The sequence below is a fragment of the Papio anubis genome, chromosome 9 (assembly GCF_008728515.1).
Source record: "Papio anubis isolate 15944 chromosome 9, Panubis1.0, whole genome shotgun sequence".
NCBI lineage: Eukaryota > Metazoa > Chordata > Mammalia > Primates > Cercopithecidae > Papio > Papio anubis.
The window spans coordinates 31,635,886-31,657,552 of NC_044984.1; the positions used below are offsets into that span (position 1 = coordinate 31,635,886).

The window sequence follows — 21,667 nt, forward strand, 5'->3', positions numbered from 1 at the left end:
ACTAGAAATGCAAAAGGTACCAAGTATCAAAGGAAGAAAAGAGACATCTACAAGTCAGCCATCTAGCCATCTTTCCTTAGCTCTTTTTACAGTGATAGTTATCAAAATGGCATTTGAGGTTCACACTTAGCACTAGGACTAAGCATTTTTTCCTTTTATTTCATGGGATGATGAAGAAAATACACGTGCAGTTCTCCATTTCTTGGCCTACTTTGGAGTTTAGAGCAGATTTTCATATGGCTGAGGGGTAGGGTCCCTTCAGCCAGCATCTAATCTGGAACAGATGGACTAAATGTCACATTTCTGCACAAAGCTGCCATGTGAGCAGGTAGCCTGGCCCCTGTCCCCGAGGTAAATAGGCTGATCTGTCAATTAGGCAGCTGCCTGAAAAGTCATTATTTTAATCACTTATCTCTGGAAGCCTTTCTCTCAAGCCCCAGAAGTGCCAGCTCATGCTGTCAGGGCTGTGGGAACAGAATGTGCTGGCAATGACTGAGCTGCAGAGTCAGGAGGGGACTTACCCCAGCTGGGAGTCAGTGAAAGTGCTTCTCTCGGTGAGCAGATTCCCACTTCCCCCTGCCGCCGCCTGGCCAACGGTCAAGTGCGCTCTCCTCCCGCTGGAATCCACGGCGACACTGGGCCCAGCTTCCCTCAGCGTGCGGGTGCTGTGGAAGGAGCTCTGGTGCCAGGAGGACCTGGAAGCCCTGTTCTGAGTGAGGGGCTGCAGGGGCACCAGCGGCCTGACCTGCCCAACGGTGAGCCCTGCCGTCAGGTAGTTCTCTTTCTCCAAGAGGTTGCCCATGCTGCGGCTGGTCCCTGGCCTGGGGTATGTGAGCAGGGCCGGGTTGGCAGGGATGCTGTCAAAAACGGTGTCGCTAACAGAACCATGCTGGTACTGTCTGTGGTACGTGTCAAAGTGGCGCTGCCTGCTTGTGGTGCCAGCACGGCTGACCCCCACAATCTCGGAACGAGCATATCTCGGTGGCACTAGGAGGGCGGCCCGCCTGCTTTCTTGGTGGCGCAGGGTATGCCCAGCCTGGCTTCTCTGGCTGTACTGGTAATCGCTGTGTGTGTAGTGAGCCCTCTCTGGGCTGCTGTCAGGAGAAATCTCCAGCCTCCTCAGAGGATGCCTCAAGGACCTTTCTTCCACCGACTTCTGGGAGCTGTACTGTGCTGTTCCTCTTCCCCAGCGACCTTCATAAGTGGCCGTTGTGCCAGCCTGCACATGAGAGAAATAAAGTTTAAAGGAGGCATAAATCAGATTTCAACTTTGCTGAGGACTAATTACTCTGGGACTATTACCCAACATGTCCGTTTCTCTGAATCAGATGATGAGAAGTTTGCCCCTTTCTGGGTAAAGGCTTTTTGAAAATAAGACTTGGTTGACTTGAGTCATATTTATTTGCACTAGGATGTAAGAATGTTTAACATCCCTAGTTTTCCATGGTATCCTCACAAAAATCAATTTTCTTAAAGCTCATTTAGGAAATGATAATACTTGGGAAAAGTAAACACTCAAAAATAATCTTAGGAAGTTTGAAAATATTTTCATGGTAATCTGATCACTAGGGTTACATTCTTTGATATCCTACCTTCAGCATGTCATAGGTTTTAGGAACAGGGGAACGGCCTCCAACAAAATCATTTTCAACCAGGTGTAGGTTGTAGACATATTCAGGAACACTGCTGGTTCGGTGAAGATTTCCTGCAATCAAGAAAATATTAAAATAACTCAGAATATAAGTGGGCTAATTAACATTTCCAGACTGCATAACAACGATGTACTAAACTTTAAGTAATGGACGCCAAGAACAAGTATTAAATGTACATTAATGTTTTTAAATGCTAGTTTCACACCACCCTGGGATATGGCAAGTGATCAAAGGTTATCAAAACATTCTCTACAAAAGTTTTTCAGCTGGGCGTGGTGGCTCACGCCTGTTATCCCAGCACTTTGGGAGGCAGAGGCACCTGAGGTGGTGCCTGAGGTGGATCACCTGAGGTCAGGAGTTCGAGACCAGCCTGGCCAACATGGTGAAACCTATCTCTACTAAAAATACAAAAATTAGCTGGGCATAGTGGCAGGCACCTGTAATCCCAGCTACTCGGGAGGCTGAGGGAGAAGAACCGTTTGAACTCAGGAGGCAGAGGATGCAGTAAGCCAAGATCACACCACCATTGCACTTCAGCCTGGGCAACAAAAGCGAAACTCTGTCTCAAAAAGAAAGTTTTGGCTGGGTGTGGTGGCTCACGCCTGTAATCCTAGCACTTTGAGAGGCAGAAGCGGGTGGATCACCTGAGGTCAGGCATTCAAGACCAGCCTGGCCAACATGGTGAAACCCCATCTCTACTAAAAATACAAAAAATTAGCTGGGCGTGGTGGCGGGGACCTATAATCCCAACTACTCAGGAGGATGAGGCAAGAGAATCGCTTGAACCCAGGAGGCGGAGGTTGCAGTGAAGCTGAGATCACTCCATTGCACTACAGCCTGAGCAACAACAGCGAAACTCTGTCTCAAAAAAAAAAAAAAAAAAAAAAAAAATTTCAAAATGAAAGTTGAATTTAAAAAAGAAAAAGAAGGGAGAGGAAATTCACAAAAATCTAAAAATGTTCGGTGGTTATAGTGCTGAAAAATTTGGGACTCATTGTCTGGTTTAGGTGGTCTGGACTATAAAATTCAGTTTCCCAAGTCACAGAACTCTGTTCCCAGGGCAGGAATTCGGAAGCTTCTTATAATAAGCAGGTGTAGGCAATAAATATAATGGTGACTCAGCACTACTAGATAAGACAGCTTGTATAAACAACAGGGTAGGCTGAGCGTGGTGGCTCACACCTGCAATCCCAGCACTTTGGGAGGCCGAGGTGGGTGGATCATGAGGTCAGGAGTTCAAGACCAGCCTGGCCAACATGATGAAACCCATCTCTCCTAAAAATACAAAAATTAGCCAGGTGTGGTGGCAGGCACCTGTAATCCCAGCTACTCAGGAGGCTGAGGCAGGAGAACCCAGGTGGTGGAGGTTTCAGTGAGCCAAGATAGTACTACCGCAGTCCAGCCAGGGCGACAGAGCAAGACTCCATCTCAAAAAAAACAAAAAACAAGGCCGGGCGCGGTGGCTCAAGCCTGTAATCCCAGCACTTTGGGAGGCTGAGACGGGCGGATCACGAGGTCAGGAGATCGAGACCATCCTGGCTAACACGGTGAAACCCCGTCTCTACTTAAAAAAAATACAAAAAAATTAGCCGGGCGAGGTGGCGGCGCCTGTAGTCCCAGCTACTCGGGAGGCTGAGGCAGGAGAATGGCAGGAACCCGGGAGGCGGAGCTTGCAGTGAGCGGAGATCGCGCCACTGTACTCCAGCCTGGGTGACAGAGCGAGACTCCGTCTCAAAAAAAAAAAAAAAAAAAACAAGAAAAACAACAGGGCAGATCAGCATGATCAAGGGAAACATGGATCAACTTAAGGCCAACGCTGGGGTTGAGATATTTGGCAACAGGAGAGTTAGGCAGGAAAGGAAATCAACCTCTATACTCCATCCAAATGGCTGCTTTTGTGGAATCACCTGGCCCCTCCTTTGTTTGGTGTTCTAATAGCCAGCCCACTCTCATGAAAACAGACAGGAGCCAGCCCTTTGTGCTCAGCTCTGTGAAGCCTGCAGGAATTCAACGGATGCCTGTCTCGTACATCTTCAAATACTCCTCTCTGAGGAGTGGGGAGTAGTGGAAAGCAGTATATAGAGTCCCTCTTCTGCCTCCTTTATCCTTCTCTCAGCTTTTTTTTTTTCTTTTGAGTTTTCTCTTACTGCCTTAAAAAAGGGCTAATCAAAATAATCAACAATCTCCAAAAGCCAAGTAATATCTACTTTCTTATGTTTAACTGAAATTTCTTTTTGTCATGTAGCATATTTTAGAAATCGGAGGAGAATATACTCAATTAACTCTTCTAGGCTTTAGAGACTCATGAAAGATGTTGAGAATACAGCAACACAGGCAGCTCCTTTCCAGTGCAATGGGAACACATCAACATAACTTTTCCAGTAAACTGTTATAAAGACAAAATTTCAAAATACTGACGATACATTCAAGGGGAGGGAGAATGGTAATTTGAAATTATTTTTGCCAGAGAGCCAAAAAGTCTAAATCCATCCCAAATTATGTTTGTCCACATGTCCTTATTTCCTACAGCCAAACGATCTGCCTGATAAACAATTTTCAGGCCTCAAGGAGTCTTGTGAGGAGGCAGTGACAGGCTTGTAACTGTCACCCTGGAGACAAGGGCAGCTGAGATAAACCAGGCATCTCCTGTTTCCAGGGGCTTGATTTCTCCACAAGGGCTGGCAAAAGGTCAGGCAGCCACTTAATTTTTTATCTCTATGGCAAAGAACGGCTGGAATTTGGATCTTAAATAAGGAAAAACAATTTTTTTCCCTAAATTTTATTGGAGATGGAGTATCACACTATGTTGCCCAGGTTGAACTCCAACCTCTGAGCTCAAGTGATCCTTCTGCCTCAGTCTCCCTTACTTGAAAGCAATCTTTTCCATGACCCCACAGCCAATTTAAGAGAGAAATCAAGGACACATTAAGAATTGGATCCTTAAGGACGCTGAAATTTATTATTATAAATAAGTTGAAAACAACTCATATTATTATTATTGTTATTATTTTTTGAGACAGAGCTTCGCTCTTGTTGCCCAGGCTGGAGTACGAAGGCACGATCTCGGCTCGCTGCAACTCCACCTCCTGGGTTCAAGGAATTCTCCTGCCTCAGCCTCTGTGAGCCACCGTGTCCGGCCTCATATTATTGTTTTACGTTAGCTGAGGCTCATGCCTAGGCTAACCCTTTATCCTCTACTCTGCACTTCTCTCCTCCCCAGGCCACTAGGGAGGTAGGCCTGCAAGGGCCCTGCTGGTGTGGGAAAGGAGGCTAGCAGGCCAGGTACAGGGAATGTAAAAAGGCTCTAATCCTGAAGAGTCTGGGGGCCAGAGTACCCTCAGCATTGGGAATATGCAGAAAGGGGAAGGGGTCGGGGTAGGGGGAGTGGTTGGAGAGAGTGCTTACACTACCCCCACCCCCAATAAAACAATCCTTTGTACAAAGGCTGTGGCCAGGCAGAACATTATTAGTTAGCTGATACATAAGAAATCCAATTTACTGTCTTTATAAAAATTAGTTTAGGGCTATCCATGTTCAAACCTTTATACCACATGATAACTGAATTAGGAAAGTCTGGGACAATCTAGAATGGCAAAATACTAATGGTCATTTATGGACCGTAGCTGGAACCATTAATTCCTGTTACTGTATAATAAAATGGCAGGTGATGAAAGCAGGCAATTTTAGGAATTCAAGAAAAATTCTGTAAATCAGCCCCTCTAGCCCATCATCACCTGGAATACACCCTTGCCCTAATTTCAAGAGTAGGTAGATATTCAGGAATAGTTAATAGCATGCTTCTTCCATCTTGAAGCTGAGATTCCTGCAAAGGTTTTCTAAATGTGTAACAATCTTTGGACAGGACCCAGTGAAACAGTATATCCTATCACATAGCTAATTAATCAGTGTGTTTTATAATCAGGCTTATTGAACTAAAATGTTTAACTGATGTTAAACATTCACGTTGTTGCTGTGAGTTTTAAGGCTTTTTAAAACAACTTGTGTGAACTCCTTACATTTTAATGTGACTTTTCTTTTAAGGAGCTCAAATTATTTTATGTTCCTTTATAATATTCTGTGATGCGGAGCCAGCTACTATCATCTCTGTTTATAAATAGGGAACCTTAAATTACCTGCTTTACATTGCAAAGAGATTTAATAGTCAGGGTTGAACTCTGCGTTCCTCCTTTCCCCGGTCTTTGCTGTCTGACTGCATGGTGGCTACTATGATATTGTCATTTATCAAGGCCTTAGAGGGATAATTATTATAGTTTTGATATGAGGACAAAAAAATTATTTTCTCTTGGCAGGGCGCGGAGGCTCATGCCTATAATCCCAGCACTTTGGGAGGCTGAGGGGGGCGGATCAAGAGGTCAGGAGATCAAGACCATCCCGGCTAACACGGTGAAACCCCATCTCTACCAAAAATACAAAAAAAAATTAGCTGGGCGTGGTGGCGGGCACCAGTAGTCCCAGCTACTCAGGAGGCTGAGGCAGGAGAATGGCAGGAACCCGGGAGGCAGAGCTTGCAGTGAGCCAAGATTGCGCCACTGCACTCCAGCCTGAGTGACAGAGCGAGACTCCATCTCAAAACAAAACAAAACAAAAAAAAATTATTTTCTCTTTTCTCTAAAACTTTCACTTATGAAACTCCAAATACTCTGTAAATATTAATTCTTTATTTGCCAACATAAGTTCTTAGAAGAAAGCTGCTTCTTCAGTTTTCAGATGAATGAATTGAGACTGGTTTAATGGTTCCCCAAATAACAAGGTAGTTGGAAACAGGGAAAAAATAAGATTGAATTTTTAAACCACAGACACTCTTCCTGTGGAATACATATGAAAGATGTGACTCCAGATATTCAGCCTGCAGGTTGGCGCAATCAATGGTTTTTCTGGATAAATAGCCAATCTCAAACAACAAATAATGCAGATTAATTTGCCTAGGCAGTCATGAGTTTGAGATCAGTGTGGTGGATTAAAAGTGAATTAACGGCTGTGTTCTAAGATTTTAAAGAAATTTTGGACTGAGTAAAATTTTTTTAAAGTAAATACTAATAAGGATGGAAAATGAATTTCTTTAAGTCATTTTCTGTTCAATCAGAGAATAAGATGATATCATGATGACTGCTGAATATATAAAATAACTCAGCCATGTCCTTTTCTGAAAATAGAAGCAAACAAAAACATACTATACACACAGGTGCATCCTGCTTTAAACAAATCCAACATGAAAATCCAGATTTTCTTACACTGAAAATTAAGGTGTGATTCTATTTCAAAGGATGTGTTTATTTCGAAAAAGAAGTAGGCATACTCCCTACGTTGAAGAAATCCATAGACTTCACCTGGAACCCCTATTCTACCACTTTGTATGTGTCTGGACAAATCAGTTAGATGCCTGTTTTCCATAATTCCAGCTACTAACAGGACTGCTGAGAGAGGTTTACCTGAGAAAGCATACACTCAAACGCTTTCAAAATTGTGAAGTGATGGGTTTCAGGACATGTCATCCCAAAATACGGTACTTGGCATTTGAGGAAGCAGCAGGCGCAGGAAGTGTACGCTTATGCCTTCCTCTCATCCCTTCTCCCTTGAAGCAGACCATATAAAATCAAGCTGACCTTCCTTTGAATTAGGTCAAAGACTTATTCCAGAAGGATCCTCCCTATACCTGGAGGAAAGGAATGTCACAATGGGAAGAATCTGAACAAACAAGCCTTGCTAAATTCCCTCAGTTTATTACCATTAGATCAGGCCCACCTTTGTCTCATCAGACTTCTGTATGACTGTATAAAAATATAGTCTTCTGCCAGGCAAGGTGGCTCACGCCTGTAATCCTAGCACTTTGGGAGGCCCAAGGTTGGCGGATCGCCGGAGGTCAGGAGTTCAAGACCAGCCGGGCCAGCATGGTGAAACCCCGTCTCTACTAAGATTACAAAAATTAGCCGGGCGTGTTGGCAGGCAGCTGTAATCCCAACTACTCGGGAATCTGAGGCAGAAGAATTGCTTGAACCCAGGAGGCAGAAGTTGCAGTGAGCCAAGATCACGCCATTGCACTCTAGCCTGGGCAACACAGTGAGACTCCATCTCAAGAAAAAAAATAAATAATACAGTCTTCCCTGTTTCTTTGGGTCTTCATTTCTGAAAACTCGCACGTCACATAAAACTTACAATAAATAAATTTGTTATGCTTTTCTCTTGTTAATCTGTCTTTTGTTATAGGGGTCTCAGGCATAAACCTGGTGACAGGTAAGAAAAGAAAACTTTTCTCCTCTACTCAAGCAAAATGCAAAAATGAGATAAGGTTTTTAAATAGAATTTGAGTCATAAAAATTTGTTTTTCACATTTTTTCATGAATTGGTCTATTCTAATAACAGGGATAAACTAGTGTGCATGCTTTACACTGTGTTGTAGAGCAGCTTTTTTTCTGCTAAGTTTACCATTGGTCTTGAATTGGACTTTTTCTGGTTTTTGATTGACCTGCCACTGAGGAGCTCGATGACATTACTGTGTTTTCCAGCCATTCATTTCACTCGCACAGTGCATAATGTGCTTTCGATGTTTCCTAAAGAAGGGGATGTTTTACCAGGAAATATTTCAAATCAACATGGGCTCAGGCAACATTACCTAAATTGTTTTTTCTAAAAATACCACGCACATATTATGGAGCCCATTTTAAGGAAAATGAAGTAGGTAGTTGCAGAGCAACTTTAAACTCCACCCTTCTCAAATAACAAGCAATTCAGGTCAAACCAATTGCGGGGTGGGGGGGTAATGGTGAGGGAGGTCTGTTTGGATGGTGGTAGGATTCTAAATTCCTCAGAAGATTGCAGAGGTGAAGCCTTCACAGGACAATGTAATTTTCTCCCTTTCCCAATCTGAATGTTCATTGGAATGATATGATTCCTAAGCAGCTGTTATGGAAAAAAAGAGCTTTGTGTTTGGTCACCAATACAAACACCGCTCGAAATAATGAATTATTGTTAGGGTTAAAAATACTCAGTTGAGGCCAGGCACAGTGGTTCATGCCTGTAATCCCAGCACTTTGGGAGGCCAAGGTGGGCAGATCACTTGAGGTCGGAGTTTGAGACCAGCCTGGTCAACATGGGGAAAGCCTGTCTCTTCTAAAACACAAAATATAAACCCTATCTCTAAAATACAAAAATTAGCCAGGTGTGGTGGCAGGCGCCTGTAATTCCAGCTACTTAGGGGCTGAGGCATGAGAACTGCTTGAACCCAGGAGGCAGAGGTTGCAGTGAGGTGAGACTGTGCCATTGCACTCCAGCCTGGGCAACAGAGCAAGACTCCATCTCAAAAAAAACAACTAAGTTTATTTTCATAATCATAGTTTTGTGAACAATTTTATTATGTAATTGGTTAGATTTAATATATTTATGAAATCAAATTGACAAGTCTCTATTGCCGTTCCATTACCTGTTTCTGGGCATATTTTTAAAAAACCAACTGCAGTTTCTCTTACAGTAAGCAGATGACAGAGAATTGCTAAACAAGCAAGACCTTTATACAGCCTGCTTCTGTTACAGAGAAGAGAGGAGCACTCACATTCAGAAAAGCATCTTTTCTTTCAATCTTCTAGCACTGAGTGTGGTTTTAAAAAAGTGATTTGGTTCACGCTGAGCTCTAAAAGGAGGATTTCTGGAGTTGAAGATGCATGTAGAGGGCCCCACAGAAACAGGTGTGGTTAAACGTAAGCACAGAAATCAGCAGGTGTTCACTACTAGTATTGATTTAAACGCTGCAGGTAATTGGGCTAACAGCCATGAGCAGTTGTCCTCATAGTGTGGATTCACGATGGTCTTTTAGAAGGAAAGAGAGCCTGAAAGTCTAAAAGCTATCGTCCTCCTGTATTTGGTCTTTCTACAGTAATCTCTGGCTTGCAACAGCTCTTATTCTCCACAAATCTTAAAAGATTTAACTTCTCCCATTACAGTAAAGTTGAGGACATGTTATTCCAGGTAAGACAGGGGATCCTGACACTTATTAGGAGGAATTTGTGTAACAATTCATATTTCAATGGATCCTTAAAGTCATTTACTAGCAAAAGTAGGACTTTAAAAGAAAGCATAAAATATGCTGAGACTTATCAAAGACCGTAAGTATGCCCGTACTCCTGAGTTGGTGAAGGAATTTTTTTTGTTTTTTATCTGCCTGTGTTGGCATAAAACATAGGATTGATTCATTTCCTTGGACTTATATATTTTTTAAAACTATATTTTATCTTCTATTCTTACTTTCCGAGAAGAACAACCAGATATTGGTGGAAACCACAACAGCCCAAGTAAGCTTTTGCTTAGGCTGGAAAATAAGTAGAATTTGTTGGTTTAGAAAACTATAGTTGGCCAGCTGGGGGTGGCTCACACTAGCAATCCTAGCACTTGGGGAGGCTGAGGAGGGTGGATCACTTGAGTCTAAGAGTTTGAGACCAGCCTGGGCAATATAGTGAGACCTCATCTCTACAAAAAATTTAAAAATTTAAAAATTAGCTGGGCGTGGTGGCATGGGCCTGTAGTCCCAGCTACTTAGGAAGTTGAGGTGGGTGGATTGCTTGGGCCCTGGAGACAGAAGTTACAGTCAGTTGATGTTGGACCACTGCACTCCAGGCTGGGTGACAGAAAGCAAGACTCTGTCTCAAAAGGGAAAAAAAAAATGGGAACACTATGGTGAACGCTTGTTTCAAAGCAGATGAAAGTCTAATAAAGTTTTATACTATTGAAAATTTAACCAACAGTTGTACAGTGCTGTATTTTGTGACCGGTTAGCTCACATAATCAATCATGGGAAACAACTTGGTGTATCAGGTATATGCTGAAAAGCACTGGCTACGAGTTCTTACGAAGCTGAATATGCCGGGGAGAGAATAGCTCTCCTGCAAGAGTGGGCCACATATTCCACATGCCAGGGTGCAACTGACTAATCCATCGCCATTATCACTCAACACGATACACCGGCCACTACAGTCCTTATTTTTCAGGAGGCCCGCTAAGCAATTCAAGAACTATCCTCTGATATACCAATTTATGACATTTGGGGGGCAATCCTCAAATTACTGCTCTAGGTAATGACAAAAATACATTTTAAGTGTCCCCCTCCCACTTTTTTTATTGAGATGGAGTCTTACTCTGTTGCCCAGGCTGGAGTACAGCGGTACGATTTTGGCTCACTGAAACCTCTTCCTTTCAGATCAAGCGATTCTTGTGCCTCAGCCTCCCGAGTAGCTGTACTACAGGTGTGTGCCACCACGCCTGACTAATTTTTGTAATGTAGTAGAGATGGAGTTTTGCTATGTTGGCCAGGCTGGTCTCAAACTCCTGGCCTCAAGAGTTCCACCCACCTCAGCCTCCTAAAGTGCCAGCACTTTAGGTGTGAGCCATTAAATGGCCCTTTTATATTACAAGTGTTCATGTCATATTTTGTTTGAGGTATTAGAATATGTAATTGTAGAATCTGTTATTATAAACTGGTAATTTGGCATCCTGGCGAAGAATTAAATAGAAATATCCTGGAAGTATCTAAATCTGTTCATTTCTCAGTCAGGTATGGTGGCTCATGCCTGTAATCCCAGCACTTTGGGAGGCCAAGGTGGGCGGATCACTTGAGTCCAGGAATTCAATAAAAGCCTGGGCAAAAAGGCAAAACCCCATCTGTACAAAAAAATACAAAAATTATCCGGGTGTGGTGGCATATACTTGTAGTCCCAACTACTCAGGAGGCTGAGGTGAGCGAATGACTTGAGCCCAGGGGGCAGAGGTTGCAGTGAGTCAAGATGTACTCCAGCCTGGGCAACAGAGGCAGATGCTGTCTCATGAATGAATGAATGAATGAATGAATGAATGAATACACTGTTCATTTCTGTAACTGTCTTTACTGTGGCATTCCTGCCAGTTTATTTGCTGAGTTATCTCATAAGACTTTAAGGCTTGTAAGACTTTATAACTTCAATGGCAAATATCACATTATACTCCCAATAGTATTTAAAAAAGTGAATTTATAGAACTCACAAATTATTTTTTGCTTTAAAATACTTACTAGAGGTTTTCTTTGTAATGACTTTCAAGTCATTATATTTCCCCTGACTCTCACTTGCCAGGGTTAACCCTTCCCAAGTGATTCATAACTGCTATCTCAACTTTTTTTTTTTTTTTCCCAAGACAGTTTCGCTCTTGTTGCCCAGGCTGGAGTGCAATGGTGCAATATCAGCTCACCGCAACCTCTGCCTCCCGGGTTCAAGTGATTCTCCTGCCTCAGCCTCCCAAGTAGATAGCATTACAGGCATGTGCCACCACGCTCGGCTAATTTTTTTTGTATTCTTAGTAGAGACAGGGTTTCTCCATGTTGGTCAGGCTAGTCTCGAAGTCCCGACCTCAGGTGATCCACCTGCCTCAGCCTCCCAAAGTGCTGGGATTACAGGGGTGAGCCACCACGCTCAGCCTCTTATTTTTTTTTTTTTTTTTGAGACAGGGTCCGCTCTGTTGCCCAGGCTGATGTGCAGTGGTGCATTCAGAGCTCACTGCAGCCTCGAACTCCTGGCCTCAAGCGATTCTCCTGTCTCAGCCTCTTAAAGTGCTGGGATTACAGGAAAGAGCCACTGTGCTTGGTCTGTTCCTACTTGAAATCCACCAAATCTGTCAAATGTATTTTCACAAAACTCCTGTACTTTCATGTTTCTTCCCTGTGGAAACATCACAATTATCAAATTCTTTAACTTGCATTCAAGATCAGAGGAGAGGGGTGAAGGAGGCTGCCTATAAGGGACACAACTGAACTGAGTTAACCAGGCAAGAGAAGGAAGGGAGGGAGACAGGGAGGGGTAGAAGTACCAAGCAAGATAAACTGCCCGTGTGTTTGGTAGGGAGCAAGGGTGGTGGCCCCAGGGATGAAGTTTGAGAAGTTGCAGGCATCAGATCACGAAGAACTTGGAATGCTGTGTTCAGTAATTTTACTCTTGTAGATAACAGCAAGAAACTGAAGGAATTTAAACTGGGAAATGATGCAATGAGATTTTAGAAAGTTCACTCTAGCAGCTGTGTGGAGAATGGATTGGAGCAGAGCCACATTAAAGCAAAAAGAGGTTATTTTCTCTTCTAAGGAGATTTTGACAGAAAGAACTGTATCTTACACTACCACTTCTAGCACAGTCTTGCATCAGTACTTGACAAGTTAATTGTTGATTAGTCAGATTACCTGTACATTAGAAATACCCTAGTTACACAAATTCAGTTTGCGCTTATCATTCAGGCAAGTATCTATTCTGTGGCTCACCAGCATGGAACTAAAATGTGAGTATGATAGTCACATATATGCTTTTATCTTGGGGTAGATGGAAGGTGCTCAAATAGTTTCGACTGTTCTCTGTCATTCTGGGTATATGGAGAGGAAGAAAAGTTGCTTCCCCCCAAACATAGGCAGACTTTCTTCTTAAGTTATTAGGAAAGCAGACTTTGGGCCAGGTGCAGTGGCCCATGCCTGTAACCCCAGCACTTTGGGAGGCCAAGGCGGGTGGCTCGATCAGTCAGGAGATCAAGACCATCCTGGCTAACACGGTGAAACTCCATCTCTACTAAAAATACAAAAACTAGCCGGGTGTGGTGGCACACACCTGTAATCCCAGCTACTTGAGAGGCTGAGGCAGGAGAATCGCTTGAACCCAAGGAGGTGGAGGTTGCAGTGAGCCGAGATTGCGCCTCTGCACTCCAGCCTGGGTATAGGGCAAGACTCCATCTCAAAAAAAAAAAAAAAAAAAAAAAAGAAAAAGAAAAGCTGACTTTGTTCATTTTGGCAAGGTTGTTCTACATTTGAATAATGTATGCTTACTATCATTCTTTTATCTGTATGCCTTGTGTATTTGTCTGTAATATTTTGGTGGCCTAAAATAAGTTTATATTATCTGTCAAGAAAAGTTCCCATTTGTTTTCATTCTTCCATGAAAAAAAGTAATCAAGATCCAATAAGCTTGATGCGCCCCCCTCACCCACCCCATGAATAATTTACTGAGAGATTCAGAAAAAATAATCCTAAGCTTCAAATGAATGTTTTCATCCACAAAATCTGGAAATCAAGGAACTGCAGAACTTTGATTGTGACTGCTTTGATTAACTGATGTCGTTAAGTCTAAAGCTGATTATTCCAAGAATATAAATATGTGAATTATTTTAATAGTAATGGCAGGTTGTATTTTCAAATGCTTAAGGTTCTTTTTTCCAACTGTCCATTTTTATTTAAATCTACATACTGAACTCTCAAGCTTTTGTCTTTAAACACTTTAAGAACATTACAACTGTTTTTATGTCCAATATCTAATCACCAGAAATGGCATTATAGAAAAGATACACAGGCTGGGGGCGGTGGCTCACGCCTGTAATCCCAGCACTTTGAGAGACAGAGGCAGGCAGATTACCTGAGGTCAGGAGTTCGAGACCATCCTGGCCAACATGGTGAAACCCTATCTCTACTACAAATACAAAAAAATTAGCCGGGCTGCGTGGGGGGTGCCTGTAATCCCAGCTACTCGGGAGGCTGAGGCAGGAGAATTGCTTGAACTCAGGAGGCAGAGGTTATAGTGAGCCGAGATTGCACTACTGCACTCCAGTGTGGGCAAAAAGAGCAAAACTCTATCTCAAAAAAAAAAAAAAGAAAAGAAAAGATACACAACAGGTTTTTAATGTTTCTATTATGAGAGCACTTGATACTCTATTTAGTAGTCTTACTCTACTAGTCAGGTGAGCCAGGTGGCTCACTCTAATAGAAAAATAAAGTTTTCACCTAATTTATTGTCGTTCCCACTTGCATTGCTGCCTTTTGCTGCTAATTTACTTCCCCAGGAGAAGTAGGGTATTTATCTTCATATATTTGCAGACATGCACAAAATACCTGAAGAAGTCCAACATTTGTCTCAGAATTGTATAATTTAAACTTGTTGAATGTCATCTGAGATGGAAATAAACCATCTTATAGGCCTAATCATCTGATTTATAAACTCCAGAGGTTTTAGCAACATATTTATTATATTTCATTACTATCATAGATAGGTTGCCAATAGTATGCTTGTTCTCTCAGAGAAAAAAAATCAAACTTGTAATAATTTGTATTGATCAGACTAGGAATTCAACTGTCAGGTAAAATCAATGTAAAAATATGTGAAGATAAAATAATGTAAGTATGTATAGCCTTATTTTAATAACTGAGAAAAAACTGTAAAGTTGCTATCTAAAACTGGAGAAACTGTGAACTACAAATACCTAGAATATTTAATACAAGTAAGCTATCCTCTGTTCCCATGACGGTGGAACTCCTAGCACAGGGCATACAGATAACATTAAGGTCTTTTAAAAGCCTAAATGAACAGTCTTCCTCCCTTTAAGGTAATTTCCTGCATCTTATCTGTCACACATAGAACAATGTACTTTCATAATCAAACCTTGTTACTCTGGGTCTACTTGTGGTTTCTTACAGTTCCATGAATTCTGAAGCATCCTTACTTTACCCTCACACAAAACTTCACCCCTAAGAGATGTGTTCTAAACATTTCCAGGGGTGTGAAGTTTGGTGTTTTTTTTTTGTAACTACCATTTTGTTAACATTCTATTTCATTTGACTTACTATAATCAGAAGGATTTCTTTAAAAATAAAAACAAAAGATGACCACACACTTTTTTTGGACTTACCGAACTCAATCTGCTTGGCACTGGACAAAAAGTGGCTCACAGGCCATATTACACAGACACAGAGGTGCATTTAATCCAGTGTGCTACTGACACCTCACATTCAGAGCAGAGGGCCATGACCTTGCCACCCGCCATCTCACTCTTTTTTTTCCTTTCCCGATCCCTCCTACTTTCTGAATGATTAGTCACCTTGCTCCCCAGAATTGCTTCATTCCTGGGATTCCTTTTTGTCAAAGGAAGAATTTATGCAGAATTTGAACAATGTCTAACTTTTTTTTTAACAGTAGCACCTGGTAACTACCTTTCCTTTGCTACCCTGAGCAAATTTTCAATTCTCTCTCCAGAATTCACTTTTTTTTTTTTTTTTTTTTGAGATGGAGTCTCACTCCATTGCCCAGGCTGGAGTGCAGTGGCATGATCTTGGCTCACTGCAACCTCTGACTCCCAGGTTCAAACGATTCTCCTGCCTCAGCCTCCTGAGTAGCTGGGATTACAGGCACGCACCACCACACCTGGCTAATTTTTTTTTTTATTTTTAGTAGAGACGGGGTTTCATCATGTTGGCCAGGCTGATCTCAAACTCCTGACCTCAGGTGATCCACCAGTCTCGGCTTCCCAAAATGCTGGGATTACAGGCATGAGTCACTGCGCCTGACCCAGAATTCACTTTGATCACAGATACTGAAAAGCAGCTTCACCAAGGAAATCACCTAAGATAATAGCGTGCCTCAAGTTTTATGGTGGATTTTCAAAGAGGCTGTAAATTGCATTAGGAGATTGTTCAGTGTCCTTTACAAGTAGTAAATACAATTTAAAACACAACTTTCTCTCTACTCAGATACCCCGGGGGGAGAACTGTGTAACAAGTAGTACTTTTAAGGCAAGTGTAATAAATAGGATACGGACACTTTTAATTTTTCCCTTTGCCAATACTTGCAATTCTTAAATGTCTTCTGTTTATTTTAGGAAAATATTTTAACTATTAGCTACAATACAGACTTACTTCACAATGCTGCTATACACCTCTGAAGACCCCCTTCCCAAAGAGTTATAGCCAACTTTAAAATGTTCAGCACAATTAAAAATAACACCAAAAGTCACTGAGTGATTTACAATGAAAATCACTAAGGCATTGGAAAGAAGTCAAAGGGTTAAAGACCCTTGCGAGATACTTATCAACAAATCAGCCACATTTATCTCATCTCTGTTTTCAGCAGGTTATCCACTGTCTCAGCCACACAGGTTTGTCAACAACTCAGAATTCTCCAGGGCCCTGCAGCTAATAGCAGTTAACATCAGGGTCTTTTCTTCCTGGAATTTCTTATGTTGATACAGGATTTTTTCCAGACCAGCACTGTTTCAACAATTGCTTGTCTGTTTCAACTTGAGAGACAGGATAATAATATGGAAATAATAAAAATTATAGTCAGAACCACTACGAGCCCCCAGACCTTTTCAAAGAATTTAAATTAAACAATACATAGGAACCACCCCTGGTAATTGTTTCATGGCATGCTAATGTTAAATTCCTTTGAAGCTGATTTCCTTTTTGAGTCTCAGAAAGCTGAGGCTTTAAAGTAAGTAGGTGTTGTTTGCTGCCTTATCTCTCTGCCTGATTTGTACTTCTGTGTAGGCTGCAGAGTGTATTTCAGCTTACTGGAAAGCTGCTGTTGCAATCAAAATATTTCAAACGCTTTGTTCCTTAGTTGGAAGAGCCAGTCAAGTAGTTGCCCCAAGCATCATAGCAGAAGGACCAAGATAGCGCCCTTTGTTCTACCATATCAACTCTGCGAACTGTGAAATATTCATTCTGTTCCCTCTTAGAATGATTTTTCTCCAGTCACCTCCCTATGTCCAGTCCTACTGAATTTTTGAGCTCTGCCTCCAGAAGCTTTTCAAAATTTTCTACTACTAGGAGTAACTTACTTTTTTTTTTTTTTTTGAGACGGAGTTTCGCTCTTTTTGCCCAGGCTGGAGTGCAATGGCGGGATCTCCACTCACTGCAACCTCTACCTCTCCGGTTCAAGCGATTCTCCTGACTCAGCCTTCCGAGTAGCTGGGATTACAGGCATCCCCCACCAAGCCCGGCTAATTTTTTGTATTTTTGGTGGAGATGGGGTTTTACCATGTTGGTCAGGCTGGTCTCAAACTCCCGACCTCAGGTGATCCTCCCGCCTCGGCCTCCCAAAGTGCTGGGATTACAGGCATGAGCCACCATGCTCGGCCAATTTACACTTCTAAACTCCATTAATATATTAGCCATTCTTTTAGGTCACTTACTACTTTTTATTTGGTAATGTATTTTTCTAGCAGTTGACTTCCTTCTTTAAACTTTTTGCTTTAAAGCAAGCAGAGTCTTTGTGTTTAATTCAGCACCTGCACAGTGCCCAGCATGAATAACATACTTATTTGATGCTTGCTGAATTCACCACACAGGTGGTGCATTACATTGTAGAGAGAACAGATTGTGTGTGGAGTTGGGATTAAATTTCCAACCAATGCTGACAGACACATACTTCATATGTGAGATGGATTCTCATATCTATCTCGCACAATTGTTTCAAGAATATAGTGAAGATTCTGGAATAGGCACATAGTAGATGCTCAGCAACATTCCCTTTTCTTCTGTTCATGGCTCCATTTATGGAAGAGTTGTATCTGCTTGTTCTCTTCCTGGCTGGCCATTCTCATGGATAAGAAAGAATATCTAATATGCCTCCTGTGTCCCCCACGCAGAGGAAGCTGATTTGATTTCAGTTTAGCACTGGACCTATGGGCACAGAGAATGAATGGGTGTGATGGCTCCACTCATCAAAGACTGGCCTCACTCATCCTGGAATCTTTAGTCAGACTCCTAAGTCTAAATATAAGGTCTTTCCCTCCATGTATTGCAGCAGTTCTGTGTTTTCTAGACCTCCCCAGCCTTTCAGAAATTCCTCAATTTTATTTAAAGAAAAACGGGAGGGGGCCATGGAGAGGCTTAGCATCTAACAAATCCCACTTTGTATTAATCATTTTAAAACTTAATGATAAAACTGATAAGTTTAAAAATCAGGTTTGGGAGTTTAAATACCAGCTCTGCCACTCACCATCTATGAGAGCTTCAGTGTTACTTAACTGCTTAGTTTCCTCATCTGTAAAATGAGGATTAAAATACTAGCTCACAAGTTTTTAAATATATATATCTCTCAAATGAATGCAAACCACATTGCCCAATTCTTGGCACATACTAGGCCCTCAGTTATATTAACTACGATCATTGAACATCTTCTCTTTACCTTTCAAGTATGTTAACATTGACTACCTGATCCTGTCGGATTCTTTTACACGAACAGTACAGCCTCCCAGACGCTGCTGTTTGAAACCTGTGGTCTGGCCTGTTAGAATTTTTCTATTTTCCTAGTAGAAATTAGAATGGGTTAGCCTACATTCGCCAATGCCCAAGTTTACTTCATACAGAAACAATTGCACGTTGCAGGAGACAGATATTCCAACTTAATTGCTCCATTTCTTTCCTCTCCTTTTTGCTATAATAAGCCAACATAGTGCTTTTATAATGCAAACTCACACACACAACAAGTAAAACAAGGGTTACTGAGTTGATCCGATCACCTGACTTCAGCAGGGGAGAAAAGGATACATCATGATCTCTAATTTTTACAAGTGGCTTGCCATCTTCTTTCCCTTCACCTCCCCCGTCTATCAATCACGAACATAGTGTGCGTGTGTGTGCTTACACCCTTTTCACCTCCGGGTTTAATTTTTTGGAGGGATCAGCCTTGCACCACACCCGCATTGGTGGGGGTGGGAAGCGCAGCTAGGCGGGCAGGGCTGTTGCCGGCAGGGCCAAAGTCCCCTACCTCCCCCTCGGCGTGTTTGTTCCCTGGACCAAAGCCTCCTAGCCACTTTCTTCACTCCCTAGATCCACAACTCGCCTCCTCAGAGGGTGGAGCGTCCCGAAGTACTAGCACAAGACAACACAATCCCAATTTATAGGTTGTAGGAGCGCCAGTGCTGTCGGGTTTTTTTTTTTCCCCAAGATATTTATGGGGGTCATGAACTATTTAACAAATCTAATAAAAGTGAAGGACTCCTTCTCCCAGAAAAAGATCGTACACACCAAAATTCTGTATAGCATCTCAAGGTGTTTATAGACTCCCTGAACCTCCAAATTAAGTCCGCACCACCGAGGGGTGCGGACGGGCGGAGTAGAAAAAGAAAGGGGTGATATCTTGAAGTGAGGTCTTTAACACTGATAGATATGTACAATATTTAATATACATAGGTACCTATATGACGAAGCTGAGCAATAGGTTATGGAAAAGAGTGCTTTCCACAAGCAAGTCGGTCACACCGAGGACGGCGAGCAACAGGTGGGCAGAACATGGGGTCCCGCACTCCCAGCACGCGGGGTGAGGGCGGGATAGGAAGAGGTGACGGGGTGCGGGGCAGGAGGCGGCGCCGGGGAGCGGCGGGCTCCACTCACCGTTGCCCACGGAGCTGCGGCCCTTCCGGGCGAGGGTCTGCTGCACCTGCTCCTGGATCCGCAGGCTCTTGACTGTCTGGCCGCCGCGGCCGCTGCTCCCCGCCAGCTTCAGCTTGGCCTCGGAAGGCAGCGCCAGGCTGGAGCTGTCCAGTTGTCCCAGGATCTGCTGGCCCAGGACGGTCCGGATGTAGCCGTACTCAGCTGGGGCGCCGGGGGCTGCCATGGGGCCGGTGGGGGCGACCGAGCCGCTCGCCTGCCTTGGGACTCGCGGGCGAAGCAGCCACGGAGCTGGGGGCGCTGGCGCGAGCCCCGCCCCGCTCGGGTCCGGCCCCGCCCCTGGCCCGCCCCCAGCGCCGGTGAGAGGCCCGGGCCGGGGGGAGCTCGGCCTCGTGGGCGGGACGCCCGGACTTCCCTGGGGAGGGGGCGCGGCTCCGGCCGGGCACGCGCAGTCGGGCCCGGGGAGCGGGGGCGGGCCCTGCCGCGCGCGCGGACACCTGGTGACTTGTACCCGCCTGCGGGGAGGTGGGGAGAGAGGTGTGGTTCGCCCGGGGTCGCGCACGTTGTCGGAGTTCCAGCGGATACCGCCTGCCCTGCCGGGGCCGCGCCCCGCTCTGCCCACGCCCCGCGCTGGACAGGATGGATTTCCGCTTGATGCAGGGAGGGGCTGCCCTGCAGGCAGGTGCGCCCTGGAGAGTCACTCCTGTTCTTAGACTGAGGCTTGCCTGCGGGATCCCCGAGCGAGTAGTATGTCTGGTTAGTCAGGCTTTGTCGGACTGTTGGAAACGTTTCCTGGTTTTCCTGGACCCAAGGGTGAGAAAGGGCTATTTGGTCAGGCGGAAAGGGCAATATGAGGGAAATGTGCCAAGAAGATGACATGTGTGAAATAAAAGACTTTCTAAAGAGAGTGTTTTTTTCTTAGTACAGCTTCAGGACTATGTACTTTTTGCACAGATGCAGTCCCAGAAACATATGTTCTTCCTCATTGAGAGCTTCTGTTTTCTCTTGAAGATACACGAATTGTACCCGGTACTCTTGCTCACCCATTCCTCTCTTACGAACACACCCACACAGAGAAACTCCAGCAAGAGGCTCTAGAGAAGAAATGAATTTTAATAGACGATGCTTTTTTAATAGCCCTTTTAACGTTGATTAAGTCCTCTTTATTGCAGGTTCTTTATAGAGAGATCCACAGAGAGGGCCTCCAACTTTCAATCGAATCTTCCACAACTTGTATTTATCGTGCTATTAATTATGTTTCACCGCAGTTGACTACTGAGAACTTGAGAGCTAAGCTCAACAGAAAGGATCCTTGACCTTAAAGTTTACAACCAAAGCCACTTGTCCTGATTTTCCTCTTTGGACTTAAGAGGCAGAAAGAAAAACATGTATCCCTGGTATTAAGTAAGATAATCTTCCCTTTGATTGCTTGGGTTTGTATGTTCACTTTCCCTCAAATCACTCAATTGCTGCAAAACCCCACTTACTCAAATCTGGAGTGTTTGGCGAACGCAGCTTCCCTCGTCTCCATTTTCCTACCCACACCCTTCTGCCTTTAGACACACACCGAATGCTTAGACACACAAGGCACAGGTGTATGGCCTCCCTTTTTACATGAGCGTCCAGGGAGTGAAGAGGAAACCAAAGGACTGAAAGCCTGGACAACACAGTGGTGACAGTCCTGCCATCTTTTGTCAGCAGGCCACGTGGCTAAGTGGGAGCCATATGGATGTGAGTCCTGAAAGCAATTGCTCCCACCCCAGCAGATGGACCACTATTTAAGCAAATTACACCTTGCGTAAAGCTTGGTTATATAGCCAGATGGAAACATCCAACCATGATGCTG

At 43.6% G+C, this 21,667-nt stretch overlaps 1 protein-coding gene across 1 annotated transcript in view; it reads right to left on the bottom strand.

The window, feature by feature from the left end:
* Positions 1-20,233, bottom strand: part of PKP2 (plakophilin 2) — a 108,675-nt gene extending 88,442 nt beyond the window's left edge. Inside the window, exons 1-3 of the mRNA XM_009180503.4 lie at positions 19,825-20,233; positions 1,593-1,705; positions 522-1,219 (exon numbers count right to left, since the gene is read on the bottom strand). Of these exons, the coding sequence (XP_009178767.1) occupies positions 522-1,219; positions 1,593-1,705; positions 19,825-20,047 (1,034 nt within the window). The 5' untranslated portion in view covers positions 20,048-20,233. The remainder of the gene's footprint in view (positions 1-521; positions 1,220-1,592; positions 1,706-19,824) is intronic.
* Between the last annotated feature and the right edge of the window lie 1,434 nt (positions 20,234-21,667).